General features: G+C 43.8%; 1 protein-coding gene across 1 annotated transcript; it reads left to right on the top strand.

Moving 5' to 3' along the window:
* The first annotated feature begins 1481 nt into the window (after positions 1-1481).
* Positions 1482-18317, top strand: UBE2J1 (ubiquitin conjugating enzyme E2 J1). Its single transcript, XM_008051327.1, has 7 exons — positions 1482-1565; positions 2916-3047; positions 6582-6666; positions 6816-6921; positions 8712-8841; positions 10721-10840; positions 17690-18317. Exons 1-7 carry the CDS (start codon positions 1506-1508, stop codon positions 17966-17968), a joined length of 912 nt encoding a protein of 303 aa, XP_008049518.1. The 5' UTR covers positions 1482-1505; the 3' UTR covers positions 17969-18317.
* The last annotated feature ends 1183 nt before the right edge of the window (positions 18318-19500 follow it).

Below are 19500 nucleotides of genomic sequence, written 5' to 3' on the forward strand. Positions count from 1 at the left end.
CTAAAGTTAGCTGCCCGCCTGGTCCTTCCAACATTAGGCGAGTACCTGTTTTAGAGCACGTACTGAGCTGCATCAGTGGCTTGAAGCAGAGCCCTGGGAAGCCTTTTCCCTGGCTTGGCCATCCCACTCCAGTGTCCTGACACCATTTAGCACCTAAAGTCTGAGGTGAGAGGCGTGGGGTCCCGAGCACAGGTCACAGGACTGAATTTTGAGAGCCCCTGGGGAAGGAAACGGGTACAGATGCAGATGGGGATACAGACGGTGCTAGGCTCTGAGTGCTCTCCTGCTGCCAGTCGTGTCGTGGAGATAGAAGGCTGTGCCCTTAGCTGGTGGGCTTGCTAGGTAAAGGTGGGAGTACTAGGCGGCTTCGTGCCCCGTGGGCGTTGTTGGTAGTGACTATAATGGCATCACTGTGCCAGGTTCTGTGACTTTTTTCTCCTTTCAGTAACGCTCAGCTGTTTGAATATAGACACCAAAGGAGAAGATGGTTGGGTTGGGTCAGCCAGAGGGTTTTATTAGGGGAGCACAAAAGAGGGACTCCTCAGAGCTAAGGGTGTGGAGGAAGAGGAAAGTGCTTCTGGGTCCAGGTGTGGCGAAGAAGTTGTGGGGTCAGTGGACTGGACTTTTAATCACGCTGAAGAATCATTTCAAAAGAAATTTAACTAGGACTGCGGAGAGTCAGTGGACGCAGGGGACAGTCCCGTGAAGTGAGTGCAAGATGGCGGGTGGAAAGTCCCAGGAGGCTGAGTCCCAGGGCTTGACTGTTCACCGAGCATGAGATCCGGAGGGCTAGAGTGCCGCCGCCCCATCGTAGCTCACTGCAGCCTTGACCGCTGGGTCTCGAGCGCTTCTCCTGCTTTAGCCTCCTGAATAGCTGGGACTGTGGGTGCACGCCAGCATGCCTGGCTTTTTTTCTTTTTTGTAGAGATGCGGTCTTTCTATGTTGCACAGGCTGGGATTATAGGCGTGAGCCAGCACACCATACCTGGCTGCATTTCTGTTAATGTAGACATTTTAGTAAGGGAGAGTCAGATTACCTGTCTTGAAATCTCAGCTCTGTCGTTTACTAGTTGTGTGACCTTGAGCAAGTTATATAATCGCTCCGGGTCTCAGCTTCTTCATCTGGAAAATGGGGATAAAATTAATACTTACCTAGTAGTGTTGTACTGAGCATTCAATGAGTTCACGTTGGTAAAGCACTTCAGTAAGTCCTACCACACAGGAAGTATATATAAGTACTTATTAAAAATAGCTCCTCTCTGCATATTTAATTTAACATATAACTCCTCAGAACTCTGACCTAGCAACTATTTCCCCTCTGCCTCGTTTATTACCAGGATCTTATAACTAAACCTTTACTATGTGCTAAGTTGAATTTGTCCCCTACACACTTTTCATTGATGTAGGAGTTTTTTCATGAGGCTTGTAAGTCTGTACTGATGGCTGCAGAAAAGTATATTTATCATGTTTGTTTTATGGATTTTATTTTAGCTGTTAAACGTTTGATGAAAGAAGCAGCGGAATTGAAAGATCCTACAGATCATTACCATGCGCAGCCATTAGAGGTTAGTGTCTGTCTCCATATTCTTCGTGTGGACTTTATGTTAATATTTAAAACAAACTCTTTAAAATTGCTTTTCATTGCTTTGAGTCATTACAGATGTGCTTGATGTCATTTATTGATATATTTTGTTCTCCGTATTTCATGACTATTGCATTCTGAATCAGACAACTAGGAAGCAGGAGGTTTCTGGTCTCTGAAAGTGGTCTCATGCTAAGTCGATGTCAGGTCTTGATCTGGGGAGGGAAGGTGACAGGAAGCCAGACTCCTGGCAGTTTGGAAGGCCCAGCCCATTGTGAGGTCTTTGTCCGTCCCACCCCCTACCCCCTGGCTTCTCGACAAACATCTCTACCTCTCTCAATCTGCTCATCTGTAAAGGAGGATGTTTAAATGTATTCAATCAGTTTTCATGGTAATAGTGAGAATAAAAAGGTAATAATGTATGTTGCAAGTATTTTGCAAACTTAAAAGTACCTGGTAACTGTAAGGTGACAGGAAATGTAGTGGTGTTACTGCCCATTTATAAATAAACTCTTAGGCATCTATAAGGGATCACTTTTTAAAGATGTGTTAACATAACAAATTTATAGTAATTTGATTATGTGATAATTATTGCTAACTGGCATTCTTTCAAGGGTCAGTCTCCAATTTAAAACTTCATTTATTAATCCATAACACTCAGCTTTGTTTGAGTCAGAGTCACTCTGTTGCTCAGGCTGGAGTGTAGTGGCACATTCACAGCTACTGCAGTCGTGACCTGCTGGGCTCAGGCGATCCTTCCGTTTCAGCCTTTCAAGCAGCTGGGATTACAGGTGTGTGCCGCCATACCCGGCTGATTTTTCTGATTTGTTTTAGACATGAGGTCTTGCCGTGTTGCCCAGGCTGGTCTCAAACTCCTGGGCTTAGGCAGTCCTCTCGCCTTGGCGTCCCACGGTGCTGGGATTACAGGCATGTGCCTCTGCGCCTGGCTTTTTTTTTTTTTTTTTTAATAGATGAAGGCTCTCGCTATGTTGCCCAGGCTGGTCTCAAACTCCTGGCCTCAAGCAATCCTCCAGCCTCTACCTCCCAAAGTGCTAGGATTACAGGTGTGAGCCACCGCACCCATCCAATACTCAGAAAATTTTAATGTGTATATTTCAAAAACATTTTAGCTCTTTTGAAATACGCAACCTAGATTAAACAGCTTTTATTTATCACATATTCTTGAGACATCTTATACATTAGAAACTATCCTAGCAATAATATAAAACATTTAATTTTTCTTACTTGGTAATATTTCTAATATCCAGATAATAAAAAAATGATCACACTTTGTAATGTTATTGATTCCCTGTGGGTTCTTGTTTTTGTCCAGGATAACCTGTTTGAATGGCACTTCACAGTTAGAGGGCCTCCAGATTCTGATTTTGATGGAGGAGTTTATCATGGACGGATAGTTCTCCCACCAGAGTATCCCATGAAACCACCAAGCATCATTCTCCTTACGGTAAGAATTCTGGCTTTTTGGAATGCTTGTAGTTTAACTCTTCCTGGTAGCCACAAAATATGAAAGCATAATTCGTTTTCGTTAAGAAAAAGGTGAAATTTTCCGTCCTCCAAAATAATTCCTAGGCAGTTGATGCATCTGAGAAGAGCTAAGGAGACGACTGAGTGCATACCTGTCATTGATGGTTGTCAGGATTCCGTGAATTAATGTATGCGGTGCTGGGCACACAAGTGTGGCCCTTGGCAAGTGCTCAGTGAAGGGTAGCAGGTGTTCCTGCACCTTGGGGTCAATCACCTCCTGCCACTGCCCTCCTTTCTTACGCTTGTCTCCTCAGTTCCTCATCCTTGCAGGGGGGATGGCGGCCCCCACCTTGCTGAGTTGATGTGGGATCAAATGAGGCCGGGTGTGGTGGCTCAAGGCTGTGATCCCTGCACTCTGGGAAGCCAAGGCGAGAGGATTGCCTGAGCTCAGGGGTTCGAGACCCTCCTGGGCAACTTGGTGAGATCTCGTCTCTACGATAAATAAAAGTAATAATAAGCTGAGCATGGTAGCGTGTTCCTGCAGTTCTAGCTACTTGGAAGGCTAAAGTGGAAGAATCTCCTGAGTCCAGCAGGTCGAGGCTGCAGTGACCGTGAGCGTGCCACTGCACTCCAGCCTGGACGACAGAGTGAGACTGGAACGCAAAAAAAAAAAAACAGTCATGTCTCAGTGCATAGCTCTTAGAATAGGACCTGACACGGTCTTTAATAAATGTTAGCTGTATTATTACTATTTTATCTCAGAATTTCTCTCCATTCTTATATATTTTATCTTCATGTGAAGGAAAACTCTTGGTCTAATTCCTCTCTTAATTGTTAAGCTTTTCTTCATTAAAAAAAAATATGTAAGTTTTTTTGGTGTGTGTATGTGTCGGAGTCTGGCTCTGTTGCCCAGATTGGAGTGCAGTGGCACGCTCATGGCCACCGCAGCCTTGACCTATTGGGCTCAGGTGATCCTTCCATCTCTGCCTTCCAAGTAGCTGGAAACACAGGCAGTACCACCACGCCTTTTTTAAAAAAATTTATTGTAGAGACGAGGTCTCGCCATGTTGCTGAGGCTGGTCTCAAACCCCTGAGCTCAGACAGTCCTCTCTGCTTCCCAAAGTGCTAGGATTACAGGCTTGAGCCACCACGCCTGACAAAAAATATGTTTGTATTTTAATTTTCCCTTAACCTTGAAAAAAGCAAAAACAAACATAGAACCTCTCTGTCCCACCATAAGCTGTTTCCGTGTTTCTCCCTGAGAACCTCCAAGACTCCTTCCTCCAGTTCAGCCCACAGCATCTGCCTTCTGCACTCGGCACTCTGCTGAAAGTTGCTTGTTACGCTGGTCTCAGATGCCACTTGAGAGGTCTCACTGCTGTCTCCCAGTCTTCGTCCTGTTCCATCTTAGTCACATCTAGTACTGATATCAGTACCACACTCTTTCTGTTTCACTTCCTCTCCAGCTTTTATTAAACCAGCATTTATTAGACATATGTCATGTACCGGGTCCTGTGGGTACAGCAGAGAAACAACCAACATCTGTGGAGCTTAATTCTAACTTCATGCCTCTTCTTCCTACCCTACCCCTAAATATCGATATTCTACAAGTTCAGACTTCAGCTGTTTTCTCTTATTTCTGTGAAATGGCTTTAGTTATCACCTCTGTGAAGAGAGGGGACAGTATATATGTCTTCTTCTGACATCAACTACCCACCTTTCCACCTGCCTTTTGGTCATCATCAATAGCTTTTGCACCAGCCAGGTACAGTGGCGTGTGCCTGTAGTTCCAGGTATTTGGGAAGCTGAGGTAGGAGGATTACTTGAGTTCGGCCGGGGCAACATAGCAAGACCCTGTCTTTCCTACCAAGACATCATATCCATGTCTAGAATTGAAATCATTTTTTCTGGTCCTCCTCTTCAGTTTTCCTTCCTATTAAATAGCATCATTCCTCAGAAGATCACTCCTCCCACAAAGCTTTTCCCCTCCATGCCCTTCCTCGCTGACATCTAGTTAGGTGATACTGAGTCCTGGATTTCACCCTAGTCTTCTGCACGTTTTCTTTTTTTTTTTAAGTTGGAGTCTCACTCTGTCACTCAGGCTGGAGGGTAGTGGCATGCTCCCAGCCACTGCAACTTCAACCTGCTGGGCTCAGGCGATCCTTCTGCCTCAGCCTTCCAAGTAGCTGGAACTACAGGCACACGCCACCACACCCGGCTAATTTATTTTTATTTTTATTATTATTATTTTTTGAGTTGGAGTCTCATTCTGTCACCCAGACTGGAGTACAGTGGCCGCTCCCGGCCACCGCAGCCTCGCCCTGCCGGGCTCTGGTGATCCTTCCTCCTCAGCCTTCCAAGTAGCTGGAACTACAGACGTGCGCTACCACGCCCGGGTAATTTTTGATTTATTGTAGAGATGAGGTCTCGCCAAGTTGCCCAGGTGGGTCTTGAACCCACAAGTTCAGACAATCCACTCATCTCAGCCTCCCAAAGCATGGGATTACAGGCTGAGCCACCAAGCCCGGCTAATTTTTAAAAATTTATTGTAGAGATGAAATCTTGCCAAGTTGCCCAGGCTGGTCTTGAACCCATGGGCTCAGGCAATCCTCTCACCTCGGCCTCCCAAAGTGCTGGGCTGCTTGTCTTCTTTTTTTTTTTTTTTTTTTTTGAGTTGGAGTCTCACTCTGTCCCCCAGACTGGAGTGCAGTGGCTGCTCCTGGCCACTGCAGCCTCGACCTGCTGGACTCCGGCTATCCTTCCACCTTAGCCTTCCAAGTAGCCGGAATTACAGGCATGAGCTACCATGCCCGGGTGATTTTTTGATTTATTGTAGAGATGAGATCTCGCTGCCCAGGCGGGTCACGAATCCGGCTGCTTGTCTTCTTAACCCAGCATAGCTTCATACTAGACATATGATACAACATCATTCAATCTGTATATGTTAATTATTTAGATTTCAGTTGTGTAACTCAGAACTTTTCAAAAGGAGCTATATAACACCTTCTAAAAACAGCTTTTGTTATTCAACAAATATTTGGAGTGTCTTAAAAAGACAAAAATCTGTGTCCCCTTAGAGGTTACAATCTTTGAAAATTATTTTTAAGATAATCTTTTAAATTATTATTTATATGTAAATAATTATTTTACTGAGCGTAAAATATTGACCACACATTTATTTTTATTTATTTATTTATTTTTTGAGTTGGGGTCTCACTCTGTCGCCCAGATTGGAGTGCAGTGGCCGCTCACGGCCACCGCAGCCTTGACCTGCTGGGCTCCGGCGATTCTTCTACCTCAGCCTTCCGAGTAGCCAGAACTACAGGCACGCGCTACCACGCCTGGCTGATTTTTTGATTTATTGTAGAGATGAGATCTCGCCAAGTTGCCCAGGTGGGTCTCGAACCCGCCGGCTTAGGCAATCCACTCACCTCAGCCTCCCAAAGGCGCGGGATTACAGGCTGAGCCACTGAGCCCGGCTTATAACTTTTTAAATGCATTATTTATTCCTCAGGCCAATGGACGATTTGAAGTAGGCAAGAAAATCTGTTTGAGCATCTCAGGACATCATCCTGAAACTTGGCAGCCTTCATGGAGTAGTGAGTATTAATTTATAGTCAATGTAAATCTCTTATAACCTTAGTAAACTCATAGTCATGAAGTATAATACCCTCTTTTTTCTCTTTCCAGAGTAAACCCAGTTGCTTTTTCAAAGCAGCTTAGATTGATGTTTCCTTTTTTATTTCAGTAAGGACAGCTTTATTAGCCATCATTGGGTTTATGCCAACCAAAGGAGAGGGGGCCATAGGCTCTCTAGATTACACACCTGAGGAGAGAAGAGCGCTCGCCAAAAAGTGAGTTCTGCATGTCATTCTCTGCTGAGGTCTGAATCTGGCTCTGGGTAGTGAGGAGACAGGCAGGTGCTGTTTCTTCCTGTGTGACTTACCTTCTGGGTTTCTGTGGCTACAGGATCTTATCTTAGTTTTGCTATTTTAGAAGATCAGTTGTACTACTGTAATTTCCTCAGGGTGACTAGAATCTAAATAATTGATTGCATGCTATCTAGTCTTAAAAATAGTTGATAAGCCTGGGCGTGGTGGCTGAAGCCTGTAGCCCCAGCACTTTGGGAGGTCGAGGCGAGAGGATCGCCTGAGCCCAGGGGTTCAAAACCAGCCTGAGCAATGTTGAGACCTCATCTCTACAATAAATAAAAAAATTAGCTGAGTGTGGTGGCACACGCCTGTAGTTCTAGCCACTGTGGAAGGCTGAGGCAGAAGGATCACCTGAGTCCAGCAGGTCGAGGCTGTAGTGGCCGTGAGTGTGTCACTGTACTTCAGCCTGGGCAACAGAGTGAGACTCCAACTCAAAAAAAATTTATAATATTCTACTAAGATTTAATTGAATACAGTGGGAGATACATTCTCCCGGAAAGCATATAGGTCATTGGGTCCACTCAGATGGTATTACAAATGGAAAGGGGCAGAGTAATTATTTATGTGAGCTTTCCAAAAGATTAGAAACTCCTCAAGGTAGGGAGGAGATCCACCTTATCCATCTTTGTGTCTTCAGTATCTCACTCATAGCAAGTGTTGAATAAACGATCTGGGATAAGACAGGGATTTTTTTTGTTTTTGTTTTTTTTGAGTTGGAGTCTCACTTTGTCGCCCAGACTGGATTGCAGTGGCTGCTCCCGGCCACCGCAGCCTCTACCTGCTGGGCTTCGGCGATCCCTCCACCTCAGCCTTCCAAGTAGCTGGAACTACAGACCCGCCTGGGCAACTTGGCAGGTGCTACCACTCCCGGCTAGTTTTTGATTTATTGTAGAGATGAGGTCTTGCCAAGTTGCCCAGGCGGGTCTCGAACCCGCGGGCTCAGGCAATCCACTCATCTCAGCCTCCCAAAGGCGCGGGATTACAGGCTGAGCTACCGAGCCTGGCTAGGGATGTTTTTTAAATCAATGTGCAAGTGCCCAGGGCTATTGCCTTCTCTTTCTTCAGGTGCATTTTTGTCTATGTAACCAAAGTAGTCATTCAGTTCAGAGCATTCTCTCTGAGTAGTGCTGAGATCTAATTCTCGATTTTGATCATTTTCCAATACTAGAGTCTGCTGCCTCCCATCTTTCTGACATATGTTGATTAAATTATAGCATTTTTACCCTAGCACAACCCGGAGCAGGCCCTCCACAGATGTTTGTTAGATCAGATAGTTAGATTTTAGCATCTGGAAGATTGGTAGACTGCCTGGTCTCCTCAGCAACTTTAAAAAATTTTTCCTCGTTTTTTTGAGTTGGAGTCTCACCCTGTCGCCCAGGCGGGAGTGCAATGGCATGCTGATGGCTACCACAGCCTGAACCTGCTGGGCTCAGATGATCCTTCCACCTCAGCTAAAGTAGCTGGAACTACAGGCATGAGCAACCACACCTGGCTAGTTTTTTGACTTACTGTAGAGACGAGGTCTCTCCAAGTTGCCCAGGCTGGTCTTGAACCTGTGAACTCAGGAAATCCTCTCACCTAGGTCTCCCAAAATACTGGGATTATAGTCATGAACCACTGCGCCCAGCCACTTTTCTTTTCAGTTTAATGGTTCAGCATTTGAGTGTCTCAGCTATTTGATTTACCAACATTCAAACATTGTTTCCTACCAGATCACAAGATTTCTGCTGTGAAGGATGTGGCTCTGCCATGAAGGATGTCCTATTGCCTTTAAAATCTGGAAGTGGTTCCAGTCCGGCTGACCAGGAAGCCAAGGAACTGGCTAGACAAATCAGTTTTAAGGTGCTGTAAATTCTTAATTCTAATTTTGTAGTCCTTTTGTTTACTACTGCATTCTGGATAGGAAGGAAAGCAATATAGTTCTATTGTAATAAAGTTTTACAATTTTTTTTTGGTACAAAACTCATAATTCACATCCACAAAGGCATAATGTTATAGTGAATGGTTAAAGCTTGGACTCTGATATACAACGCCGGGGTTCAAATCCCAACTTTGTTGCTTAGTAGCGGCATGATGTCAGACATTTTAATTAACCACTCTGTGTCTTTTTCTCATCTGTAAATAATAATGGTACCTATAACATAGGATTGCTGTGAGGATTGAGTTACATATAATGTATACATATAATGCCTGTGTTGCATTTAGAACTGTCCCTGGTGCTTAATATACTCTAGTTATTATTATAGAAGATGCCAGATAAGCAATGAGAAGAAGATGGCAGTTGTCCACAAGCCCATCCTCCAAGAATGACTCCTGTTCATCTTTTGGCATATCTCCCTGTATCCCTTTTTTCTGCGTACATTTTACTGGAACATAGGATTATATAGTATTTTGGCATTTGGAGTATTAAATACTTAATAACTTAAAGTATTAAGTATTTAATACTTCTGGAATTTAATTAGCTTTACAAAAAGAAATATCAGCCTGCATTAAGCAGCGAGCCTCCTCCTCCATCTCCACTTCTGCCTTTCCCGGGGCAGTTCTTGGAGTTTTTCCCTTCTGTTTTATTATAGTACCTGGAGGAGGAGGAACCCAACCCCTCTGAGGATTCCTTAAATTGCTTCTGAAGTCTTAAGACCAGTGTGTTTTGTACACCAGAATCGTTCAGATTTTAGAAAACATCTAACAAATGCCAGATGTTAACTAACTTGCAGTGGGATCTGGGCAGCTCCTCGTATCAAATCCATTAATATTTCCTCGGCAGACCTTAGAATATTTACACTAATGTGGGATAAAGACTATCAACAGCCTCACATCAGCTCATGGCAGGCTTTGCCTAGAAGTTACCAACACAACTTTAGTTTTTTTGAGTTAGAGTCTCACTCTGTTGCCCAGACTGGAGTACAGTACATGTTCACGGCCACCGCAACCTTGACTTGCTGGGCTCAGGCGATCCTTCTGCCTCAGCCTGCCGAGTAACTGGAACTGCAAGCACGTGCCACCACGCCCAGGTAGTTTTTTGATTTATTGTAGAGAAGAGGGCTTGCCAAGTTGCCCAAGCTGGTCTTAAAGCCGTGGGCTCAGACAGTCCTCTCATCTTGTCCTCCCAGAGTGCTGGGATTATCGACGTGAGCCACCACACCCGGCCACAACTTTAGTTTGAGAGCTTTTTAGAATTGTGGATTGTGAATTGTGAGTGTTAATTTTGTTCTTCACCAAGTAGTAGCTTTAAAAAAAATTTGCTGTTTTTTTGAGAGAGGAAGTTTTGTCTGTCACTCAGTGAAGTGCAGTGGGATGATCATAACTCACTGCAGCCTTGAACTCTCCTGGGCTCAAGTGATCCTCCCATCTTAGCTTCCCGAATAGCTAGGACTATAGGTGTGCACCACCATACCTGACTAGTTTGTTTTTTTTGTAAGGATGGGATCTTGTTATGTTGCCCAGGCTGGTCTCCAACTTCTGGTCTCAAGCAATCCTCCTGCTTCGGCCTCTCAAAGTGCTGGGATTACAGGCGTGAGCCACTGTGCCCTGACTAGCAGCTTCTGGAGATCAGGAATTGTCCATATCTCTTCTATGATACCTAGTACAGGGTGTTGCACACGTGAGTGCTCACTGCTTAAGTGACTAATGATTAAAATACATTCAAGAGAGGGAACTGAGTGGGCCGTGGTTGTCCTGTATATTTCCCATTTTAACACTGCTCTGTATGTCGTGTTTATAGGCAGAAGTTAATTCATCTGGAAAAACTATTGCTGAGTCAGACTTAAGCCACTCTTTTTCACTGAATGATTTACAAGATGATATACCTACAACATTCCAGGGTGCTACGGCCAGTACATCGGTATGGCTCTTGTCTTTTAATATATATGTATGTCGGTATCATTATCATTTGACATAGGAGAAGAAGATTCCTCAATCAGATGCCTGAGAAATGTGGTTCTCCTAACAGTTGGATTCTAACCCAGTGCCCCTCTAATGGATTATATTATGTTGAGCAAGTTGTTCATACTTTCTGGGCCTTGGTTTTCTTTTTTGTTCAATGGGATTGGACAGATAATTCTTTTCTTTGAGTCTCACTGTGTCACTGAGGCTGGAGTGCAGTGGCATGCTCATGGTTACCACAGCCTCGACCTGCTGGGCTGAGGTGATCCTTCCGCCTCAGCCTTCCGAGTTGCTGGGACTGTCGGCGTGCATCACTATGCCCGGCTAAGCTTTCGATTTATGTAGACCCGAGGTCTTGCCATGTTGCCCAGGGGGGTCTCAAGCTCCGGGACCCCGGCAGTCTTCTCGCCTCCACCTCCCAAAGTGCTGGGATCATAGGTGTGAGTCCTTGTGCCCGGCTTAAATAATTCTTAAGTCTTATTGTTCCTCCAGACGTCCCTGATTTCTCTGAACAGATAGATAGTTTCAATACAGCGCTAGACTCTGAACAAAACAAGACACACATGTGTTAGCCATTCTAAGTAGACACGACTCTTGCCAGGTTCATTAGCTGTGTTAAGGCAGTGACTGAATAAAGACCCGGAGCCAAAAATTTGCCTTTGATTCGCTCTGTCCAATACAGTAACCACTAGCCACGTGCAGTTATCTACACTTAAATGTAAATTAATGAAAACTAAATAAAATATAAAATTCTGTTCCTCAGTCACACTAACTGTAGCTCCATAGCTGCATCGGACTAGTGGTACCATATTGGATAGTGTAGACACAACCTCACTATCATCACAAAGTTCTACTGGACAATGCTACCTTGTACACAGTAAGTGTTCAATAAATAATTGTTGAATAAAATTATGAATGCTGTGGATACAGTTGTTAGTTGTGCCCTGGCCTATTGTCTAAAAAATCAGACCGGGCACAGTGGCTCATTCCTGTAATCCCAGCACTTTGGGAGGCTGCGGCGAGAGGATTGCCTGAGCCCAGGAGTTTGAGACCAGCCTGGACAACATAACAAGACCTCGTCTCTACAATAAATCAGGTGACAGAGTGAGACTCCAACTCTAAAAAATAATAAATTGGTGGGCCTAGGTGATCAAAGAGGTTGATTTTAAAAGTATGACAGGATTGGCACTAAATAATTAGGATTATGGGGGGAAATAATGAGTTTCCTTTCTAGATATAAAGGATGAGTTGTCTTTTGAGATCTTTTTGGTAACAGATTGTTTGGGAAGTTCTCCCTTTTTTTTGTTATGCTAGTGTATAGAGGACTTTAAAAGGTTGAGGAAACTTGGAATAGAAGCTGAACAAGCACTGATTTGCCCTTTACCCAGGAGTAACTTACTGTGAAGTGGGACTGCATGGTCTTGAGTGGGTCTCTCCTGTTCAGAGAGTAAGCTGGGCAGAGAGGTGGGTCGAAGGAGAACAGGGAGAGGTAGAACCCTGGGAGGCTGACGAGGGTATCTGGGAAAAAGTGTGTGAGAATGAGTTTAAATCATTCCTATGTCAGCCTGGTGCAATTATATGAGTTGCAGAGAAATATTATGAATTGGTTTAATGTTTTTTGAGTTGGAGTTTCACTGTGTTGCCCAGGCTGGAGTGCAGTGACACGCTTACAGCCACCGCAGCCTCAAGTTGGGCTCAGGCGATTCTTCCGCCTCAGCCTCCAAGTAGCTGGAACTACAGGCATGCACTACTACGCTTGGCTATTTTTTGATTTATAGAAGAGAGGAGGTCTCACCAAGTTGCCCCGGCTGGTCTTGAACCCCTGAACTCAGGTAATCTTCTTACCTTGGCCTCCCAAAGTGCTGGGATTAGAGGCTTGAGCCACTGTGCCTGGCCTAATGAATTAATTTTAAGTCAGTATGTTTTAGTCTGAAATATTAAAAAAAAAAACTTTTCAATTGCTTTTCATTTTTAGCATTCTGATTTTTTAAATTTTATACATGGTTTTTTTTTTAAAAATAGAACTAGCCGGGCTCGGTGGCTCAGCCTGTAATCCCGCGCCTTGGGGAGGCTGAGGTGAGTGGATTGCCTGAGCCCACGGGTTCAAGATCCGCCTGGGCAACTTGGCGAGACCTCATCTCTACAATAAATCAAAATGAACCGGGTGTGGTAGCGCACGCCTGTAGTTCCAGCTACGCGGAAGGCTGAGGCAGAAGGATCGCCGGAGCCCGGTGGGTCGAGGCTGTGGTGGCTGACTGCACTCCAGTCTGGGTGACAGAGTGAGACTCCAACTCAAAAAAAAAAAAAAAAAATAGAACCATTCTATTATAAAAAAGAGGATGGTAATCTTTTTTCATAAATATTGAGAGACTGTCCTAATAGGTGAAAAAAGATTACATATTCCAGTTATACTAATTCCTGTTGTAATTTACTTTGTAAATATGTCACTTCCCAGAATGTAAGTTCCTTGAGGGTCAGGGCTCTCTTTTGACTTCTGCCTTGTATGCCCAGTGCCTGACTCAGTGCCTTGACTGCAGTAGGTTATCAATGCATATTTCTTGCTTGAATGATTGACTCTTACTTAGGATTGGCACTTTTAAAAAATACTAGGAATATACAGTTAAAGAATCAAGATGGTTAAGTAAATTAGAGTGTACAAACAATAATGGTATATATTATCATGGTATTTATTTCACTTTGATTTTAATGTATATAGAACTTGGAATTATTTTTCATAGATGTAAGTCATTAATTGAGACAAAATTTGGTTAAAGTACCAACAAGCAATAAATGAGGTACAGTTGCAAGCTTTTAATTACATTTGTATATAATCTATCTCAGAATATGATTATGTAATTTGACCACTATGGAAGTAACTGAAACCTGGTGTTGGCTAGGGGTGACTGCTTTACATGCAAGTGTAATATAAATCCTCTGAGATGTTCTCCATCAAGTCCCAGATAAACTATGGTTTTTAAAACCTTGTTGTGTGGGGGGGTGAGAGATTGCCAAAAGTCTAAATACAACAGATAACATCAGGCCGTCTGTTGCTTTTTTTAAACTATAGACTTATATATATATTTTGAGTTGGAGTCTCACTCTGTCACCCAGGCTGGAGTGCAGTGACATGCTCATGGCCACCACAGCCCCGAGCTGCTGGGCTTAGGTGATCCTTCCGCTTCAGCCTTCCAAGTAACTGGAACCACAGGTGCGAGCCACCACACCCAGCTAATCTGTGGCTTTTTGATACAGATTGTTTAGCTGTGTGGAAATGGGAAATATACTAGCTGAGTGCTACGGTTCATATTTATAATTCCAGCACTTTGGGAGGCTGAGGAGAGAGGATTGCTCAAGCCCAGGAGTTCAAGTCCAGTCTGAGCAACACAGCAAGATGTTGTCTCTACAAAAATAAAAAAATTAGCTGGGCTCCTTGATTCACACCTATAGTCCCAGCTACTTGGGAGGCAGAGGAGGGAGGATTGCTTGAGCCCAGGAGTTTGAGGCTGCAGTGAACTGTGATTGTTTCACTGCCCTCCAGTCTGGGTGACAGGATGAGACCCTGACTCAAAAAAAAAAAAAAGCTAGGTGCAGCAACTCACACCTGTAATTCCAGCACTTTGGGAGGTAGAGGCAAGAGGATTGCCTGAGCTCAGGGACTCGAGACCAGCCTGGGCAACTTGGTGAGACCTTGTCTCTACAATAAATAAAAAAATAAGCTGGGCGTGGTGGCTCGCACCTGTAGTTCCAGCTACTTGGAAAGCTGAAGCAGAAGGACCGCCTGAGTCCAGCAGGGTCGAGGTTGTGTTGGCTATGAACCTACCACTGCACTCCAACCCGGGTGACAGTGAGATTCCGACTCAAAAACAAGGAAAAAGGATGGTGGTTTTATATTCTTCCAGTCTATCGGATAGGTTTTCTCCTCTTCCCAGGGATTGAAGTTCTGAATAAGCCATTCAATTTTATATTTAAAAAGCATACACAAAACTCCTTCACAGATGCTGGTTATTCTAGGTTATTATATAAAAATCAATATATTTATATTACTAGGGACTTAACTATGACTGATTTTTTTTTTCTTAATAGAAAGGGTCTTACTCTGTCACTCAGGATAGAGTACAGTACAATCTTGGTTTTGAATTCCTGCAGTTTTGAATTCCTGGGCTCAATTCCTCAGATTCTCAAGTAGCTAGGACTACATGTGTGCACCACCACACCCTGCTAGGTTTTTAAATGTTTTTGTAGAGATGAAATCTTGCTATGTTGTTCTTGCTGGTCATGAGCTCCTGGCCTGAAATGATCCTCCAGCCTTGGCCTCCTGATGATTATTTTAAATAGGAAACATTTTAGAATTTTATAATATCCAGGTTCTAGATTTTAGTCGGTGATCTACCATCCAAAAGGCATCTGAAGCATTATGTCTCTATCCAAATTTTCATTAAGTATATGTACTAAAATATCATCTACAACCAATGTTTTAAGGGATTGTTTTTATAAATTTATTAATCATACTAACAAAAGTCCTAAGTAAAGTCATGACTTTTTAAAAATTTAAGTCTGGATATCTTCAAAGGGGTATATTGATAGTAACAATATTAATGCTAACAGCATTTAACAAGCAATTGTATGTCCTAAGCACTTTATAGCATTACCTCATTTAATCCTCACAACTGCTCAGTTGAATGTTATCCTCATTGTACAAATAAGCAAGCTGAATCTTAGGTTAAATACTTACTTAGGGTCACACATCTACTAAGTGGCAAAGCCAGCCTGCTAATGCTATGGGTCCCTGTTTTGGTCAGGTTTGCAGGCAGACTAATATGTATGAAGTAAAAGCTTTCATCTGAGTCAGTGTCTTGTGGCAGTGTCTCGACTGACAGCACCATCATGTGTTTGATTTTCCTTGAGAACCTACTTCCTTTTCAACTTTGAGTACTTTTGCTTTATTAAGCGCTTTTGTCTTCTTGGCTGAGCAGTTGAAAGAATGGGAGGTTTTTAATGGGATGTTTCTGTTACTGGTTCAACTCTTAACTCATTCAACTCAGTGAGCATTGAGTAACTCACCCATGACACCTGTGATGATGTGTGGACTCAGTGCCGCAGCTCTAATCTCTTTAAGGAGCAAATGGCTCCAGGATGCCAGTTTTGGAAGTCTGAGTTCGTGCAACCCTAACTCAGTATCGGCACTAACTTTTATTTTAAACTCGTCAGTAGTTCCTTTCTACCTCTGTATTATGGGTCACTGCATTTGAATGATCCCAAAGGATAGTTTTTAGAAATTCAGATTATTTAAGCCTTTTAATGTTGAGATGAATGTCAGAGTCAAATGGCAATCCTTGTACAGGTAACTTAGATGAGCAGTTTCCTCCCTAATAGTTACAGCTATTGTCAGCACAAAGCCCATTCTCTTACCTTTTTTTAAAAAAAGCATTTGAATTACATCATTTGATTCTTTTTTCCTAAGTATTTAAATGCTCTTTAATATAAAATATTTTAAACATTTTATACTTTGAGGTTATGTTGAATGAAATATGCATTCTCTTTTTTAGAAACAATATGTATTGGCAATAATGTATAATACAGTTGCTTTCAGTAAAAGAATTAAAACCCAGTAAGTTAGTAGAGGTTAAGTGTCTATATAAATAAAATGGAATTCATATTCTGTAGAGCTTCCTTGAATATGCCATTATCATTTTTTTCTTTTCTATTTTTTTTTTTTTTGAGTTGGAGTCTCACTCTGTCTCCCAGACTGGAGAGCAGTGGCCGCTCCCAGCCACCGCAGCCTTGACCCGCTAGGCTCCAGCGATCCTTCCGCCTCAGCCTTCCAAGGAGCTGGAACTACAGGCGCGCGCTGCCACACCCAGCTAATTTTTTCATTTATTGTAGAGATGAGGTCTCACCAAGTTGCCCAGGCGGGTCTCGAACCCGCGGGCTCAGGCAATCCATTCACCTCAGCCTCCCAAAGTGCTGGGATTACAGGCTGAGCCACCAAGCCCGGCTCATTTTTTTCTTATCTGTAAGCCATATTTAAGATTTCGAATCACTTGACATGACGTTGTGGTTATACTCTGATTGACATTGAAGTGATAGAAGTGCTAACTGTCATCCAGCGCTTGTGGGGATCAACCAGTGTTCCAAGACCGCCATACCCAGGAAACCCTTGACAGCATAACATTTTCAAAGTCAAAGATACTTCTGGATTTGTGTTCAGTGCACTTGGCAGGAATTGTGAGGAAGGGAAAGCGTGGCTTGAAAACCACACCTGAGTTTTTGCAACAGCATTGTTATGAGTGATGTAGGGTATGGAATGATTTCCTGTGCTCTCTTGCTTTTTGGTGGAACATATTGGTGGAAGCATATGGGTGCTGTCAGGTAACATCGGAAGAAAACCGTCACTACTGAGAGGTCCCTTTTTGCCAGTTGTAATGGCTGATTTCTAGGCTGGAGCGGGAGCTCAGGCTGCGTCCCTCCTTGCATCTCCGGAAAGAAGGGAAGCGCTGCGCGCTTGGCAGGTGCTTCTGGGGTTGCGTCCTGGCGAGAGTAGAAAGCCATCTGGAGGGTGTCGGGGAGCGCTCGCCTTGTCTGACTTGTGGCGGGGACACTCCTCCTCCATATCGGAAACTCAGAACTGGCTGTGTCGCTGGCTCATTCAGAAGGGTGAGTTGGCAGCCTCTGCACTTAGAAAATTCTTGGTAGATTTGCCCCTATTTGTGTTTGGTACTCGGAGCTTCTGAGTCTTCAAGACTAGAGAGCAAGTATACATGCAAATGTTCTTTGCCGATTTCAAGCACAGTTTCCTAAACTTTCCTAGGAGGGAGGCCAGAGTCCCCCGGCAGCATGCCTTCAACAAGCCCCCCAGCCTGCAGCCAAGAATACCTCCATGAGCCCTCGACAGCGCCGGGCCCAGCAGCAGAGTCAAGGAAGGTCGTCTGCTTCACCAGAGGGAATCCAGGGCCAGCGGCCACGAGACAACCACACTGACCATGGCGGGTCAGCCGTACTGATTGTCATCCTGACTTTGGCGTTGGCTGCTCTTATATTTCGACGGATATATCTAGCCAATGAATACATATTTGACTTTGAGTTATAATATTGTTTTGTGACTTAAGAGCTGTGACTCAGCTGCTTCATTAAACATTCTGCATTGGGTATAATCTAAGACTTGTTTACAAAAAGATCACTTTGTATTTATCCTCCATTCCTTTTTTTGATCCGTGTAAATTCAGTATAAATACAGGTAGACATTCAGACTGTCCAGCAGTGTGTCCTGCCTAGTTTAAGGGAGCGGAAATCCAAGTTCCTTACCTCGCCATCTGATCTGCTTCACAGGGAAATAACTTATTGTTTCTCATGCCTCAGCTTCTTTTTATGTACATTTGTGATACTTTTCTGTATAGCCCTTTGAAATTTTTGGATCAAAGATGATGTTTTAAGTTCCAGTGAGTATCACTGGTCACTCAATACCACTCACTGAGTACTCTGTTTCTACTTACGTAGCCTGACTGGGGGCAGAAGGGTTGAAAGCAGCATCTTCAAGTGGCTTCCTCCAAGTGTCGCCTACAGGAGGTGAGCTGGGACTGCGCATCCTGGGCCTTCATTGCGTCCCAAACGTTCTACAGCGAAAATGACTTTACTTCGGTCGAACTTGATGAGGAAAGGAGATCACAGCTTTGCCATTGAAGAGGGAGTACTTTGTAAGCACTTCCACATGCTGTTACCCTCCCCCACTCTCTGATACGCACATGCATTTAGAAAGAAAGAAAACAGTTCTCCGTGGGTTTTTGTTTGAAGGAAGAGAGGATCCAAGCCAGGAGATCACTTAGTTTTCTTCCAGCCGTTAAGCGGGAGGATTTGAAGACTTGAATGTTTGCTCTGCTTTGAATTGTCTGTCTTTTAGGTGTAGAATCTACCTAGCTTTGCAGTCACTATAAGTTGTAATTATTCCAGGAATATGCACAATGTTGAAGTATTTCATGTTCCATTTTAATAGAAAAACTCAGGGCCCAAGTAGCAGCGACAGAAGTTAGAAAACCTTTCCTTAGAACTGTCCACCTAATCAAAGCCCAAGAAAGAAGTTTCAGTGGAAAAACCAATATAGAGCTTAGTGCTAGCTAGCTCTCAAACTCTAGTAGATACTTTTATCATCATCATGCCTGGTGAGACCATATAATCAGAGAAACACATTGCCTTCAGCATGTCAAGTGAGCATTCAGGGCAGTCTTGAGGGCGTTGTGGATGAGACTTAAGTTTTTTTGTTTTTTTTGAGTTGGAGTCTCACTCCGTCGCCCAGACTGGAGTGCAGTGGCCGCTCCCGGCCACCGCAGCCTCGGCCTGCTGGGCTCCGGCGATCATTCCGTCTCAGCCTTCCGGGTAGCCGGAATTACAGGCATGCGCTACCACGCCCGGCTGATTTTTGATTTGTTATAGAGATGAGGTCTTGCCAAGTTGCCCAGGCGGGTCTCGAACCTGCGGGCTCAGGCAATCCACTCACCTCAGCCTCCCAAAGGCGTGGGATGACAGGCTGAGCTACCGAGCCCGGCGAGACTTAAGTTTTAAATACAGGCAAGTCCCCAGCTTCCCAATATGTTATGCTCTAAAACTTCATTTGTATGTTAACATTTT

This window comes from Carlito syrichta, unplaced genomic scaffold, assembly GCF_000164805.1.
Source record: "Carlito syrichta isolate Samal-C Ts95f unplaced genomic scaffold, Tarsius_syrichta-2.0.1 Scaffold169693, whole genome shotgun sequence".
NCBI lineage: Eukaryota > Metazoa > Chordata > Mammalia > Primates > Tarsiidae > Carlito > Carlito syrichta.

Excerpts from the sequence above, each read along its gene's own strand:
- UBE2J1 (XM_008051327.1), top strand. The coding sequence starts at position 1,506 with ATGAAAGAAGCAGCGGAATTGAAAGATCCTACAGATCATTACCATGCG. Across the intron at positions 6,922-8,711 it reads AGAAGAGCGCTCGCCAAAAA|ATCACAAGATTTCTGCTGTG; the intron begins GTGAGTTCTGCA and ends GTTTCCTACCAG. Across the intron at positions 10,841-17,689 it reads GTGCTACGGCCAGTACATCG|GAGGGAGGCCAGAGTCCCCC; the intron begins GTATGGCTCTTG and ends AAACTTTCCTAG.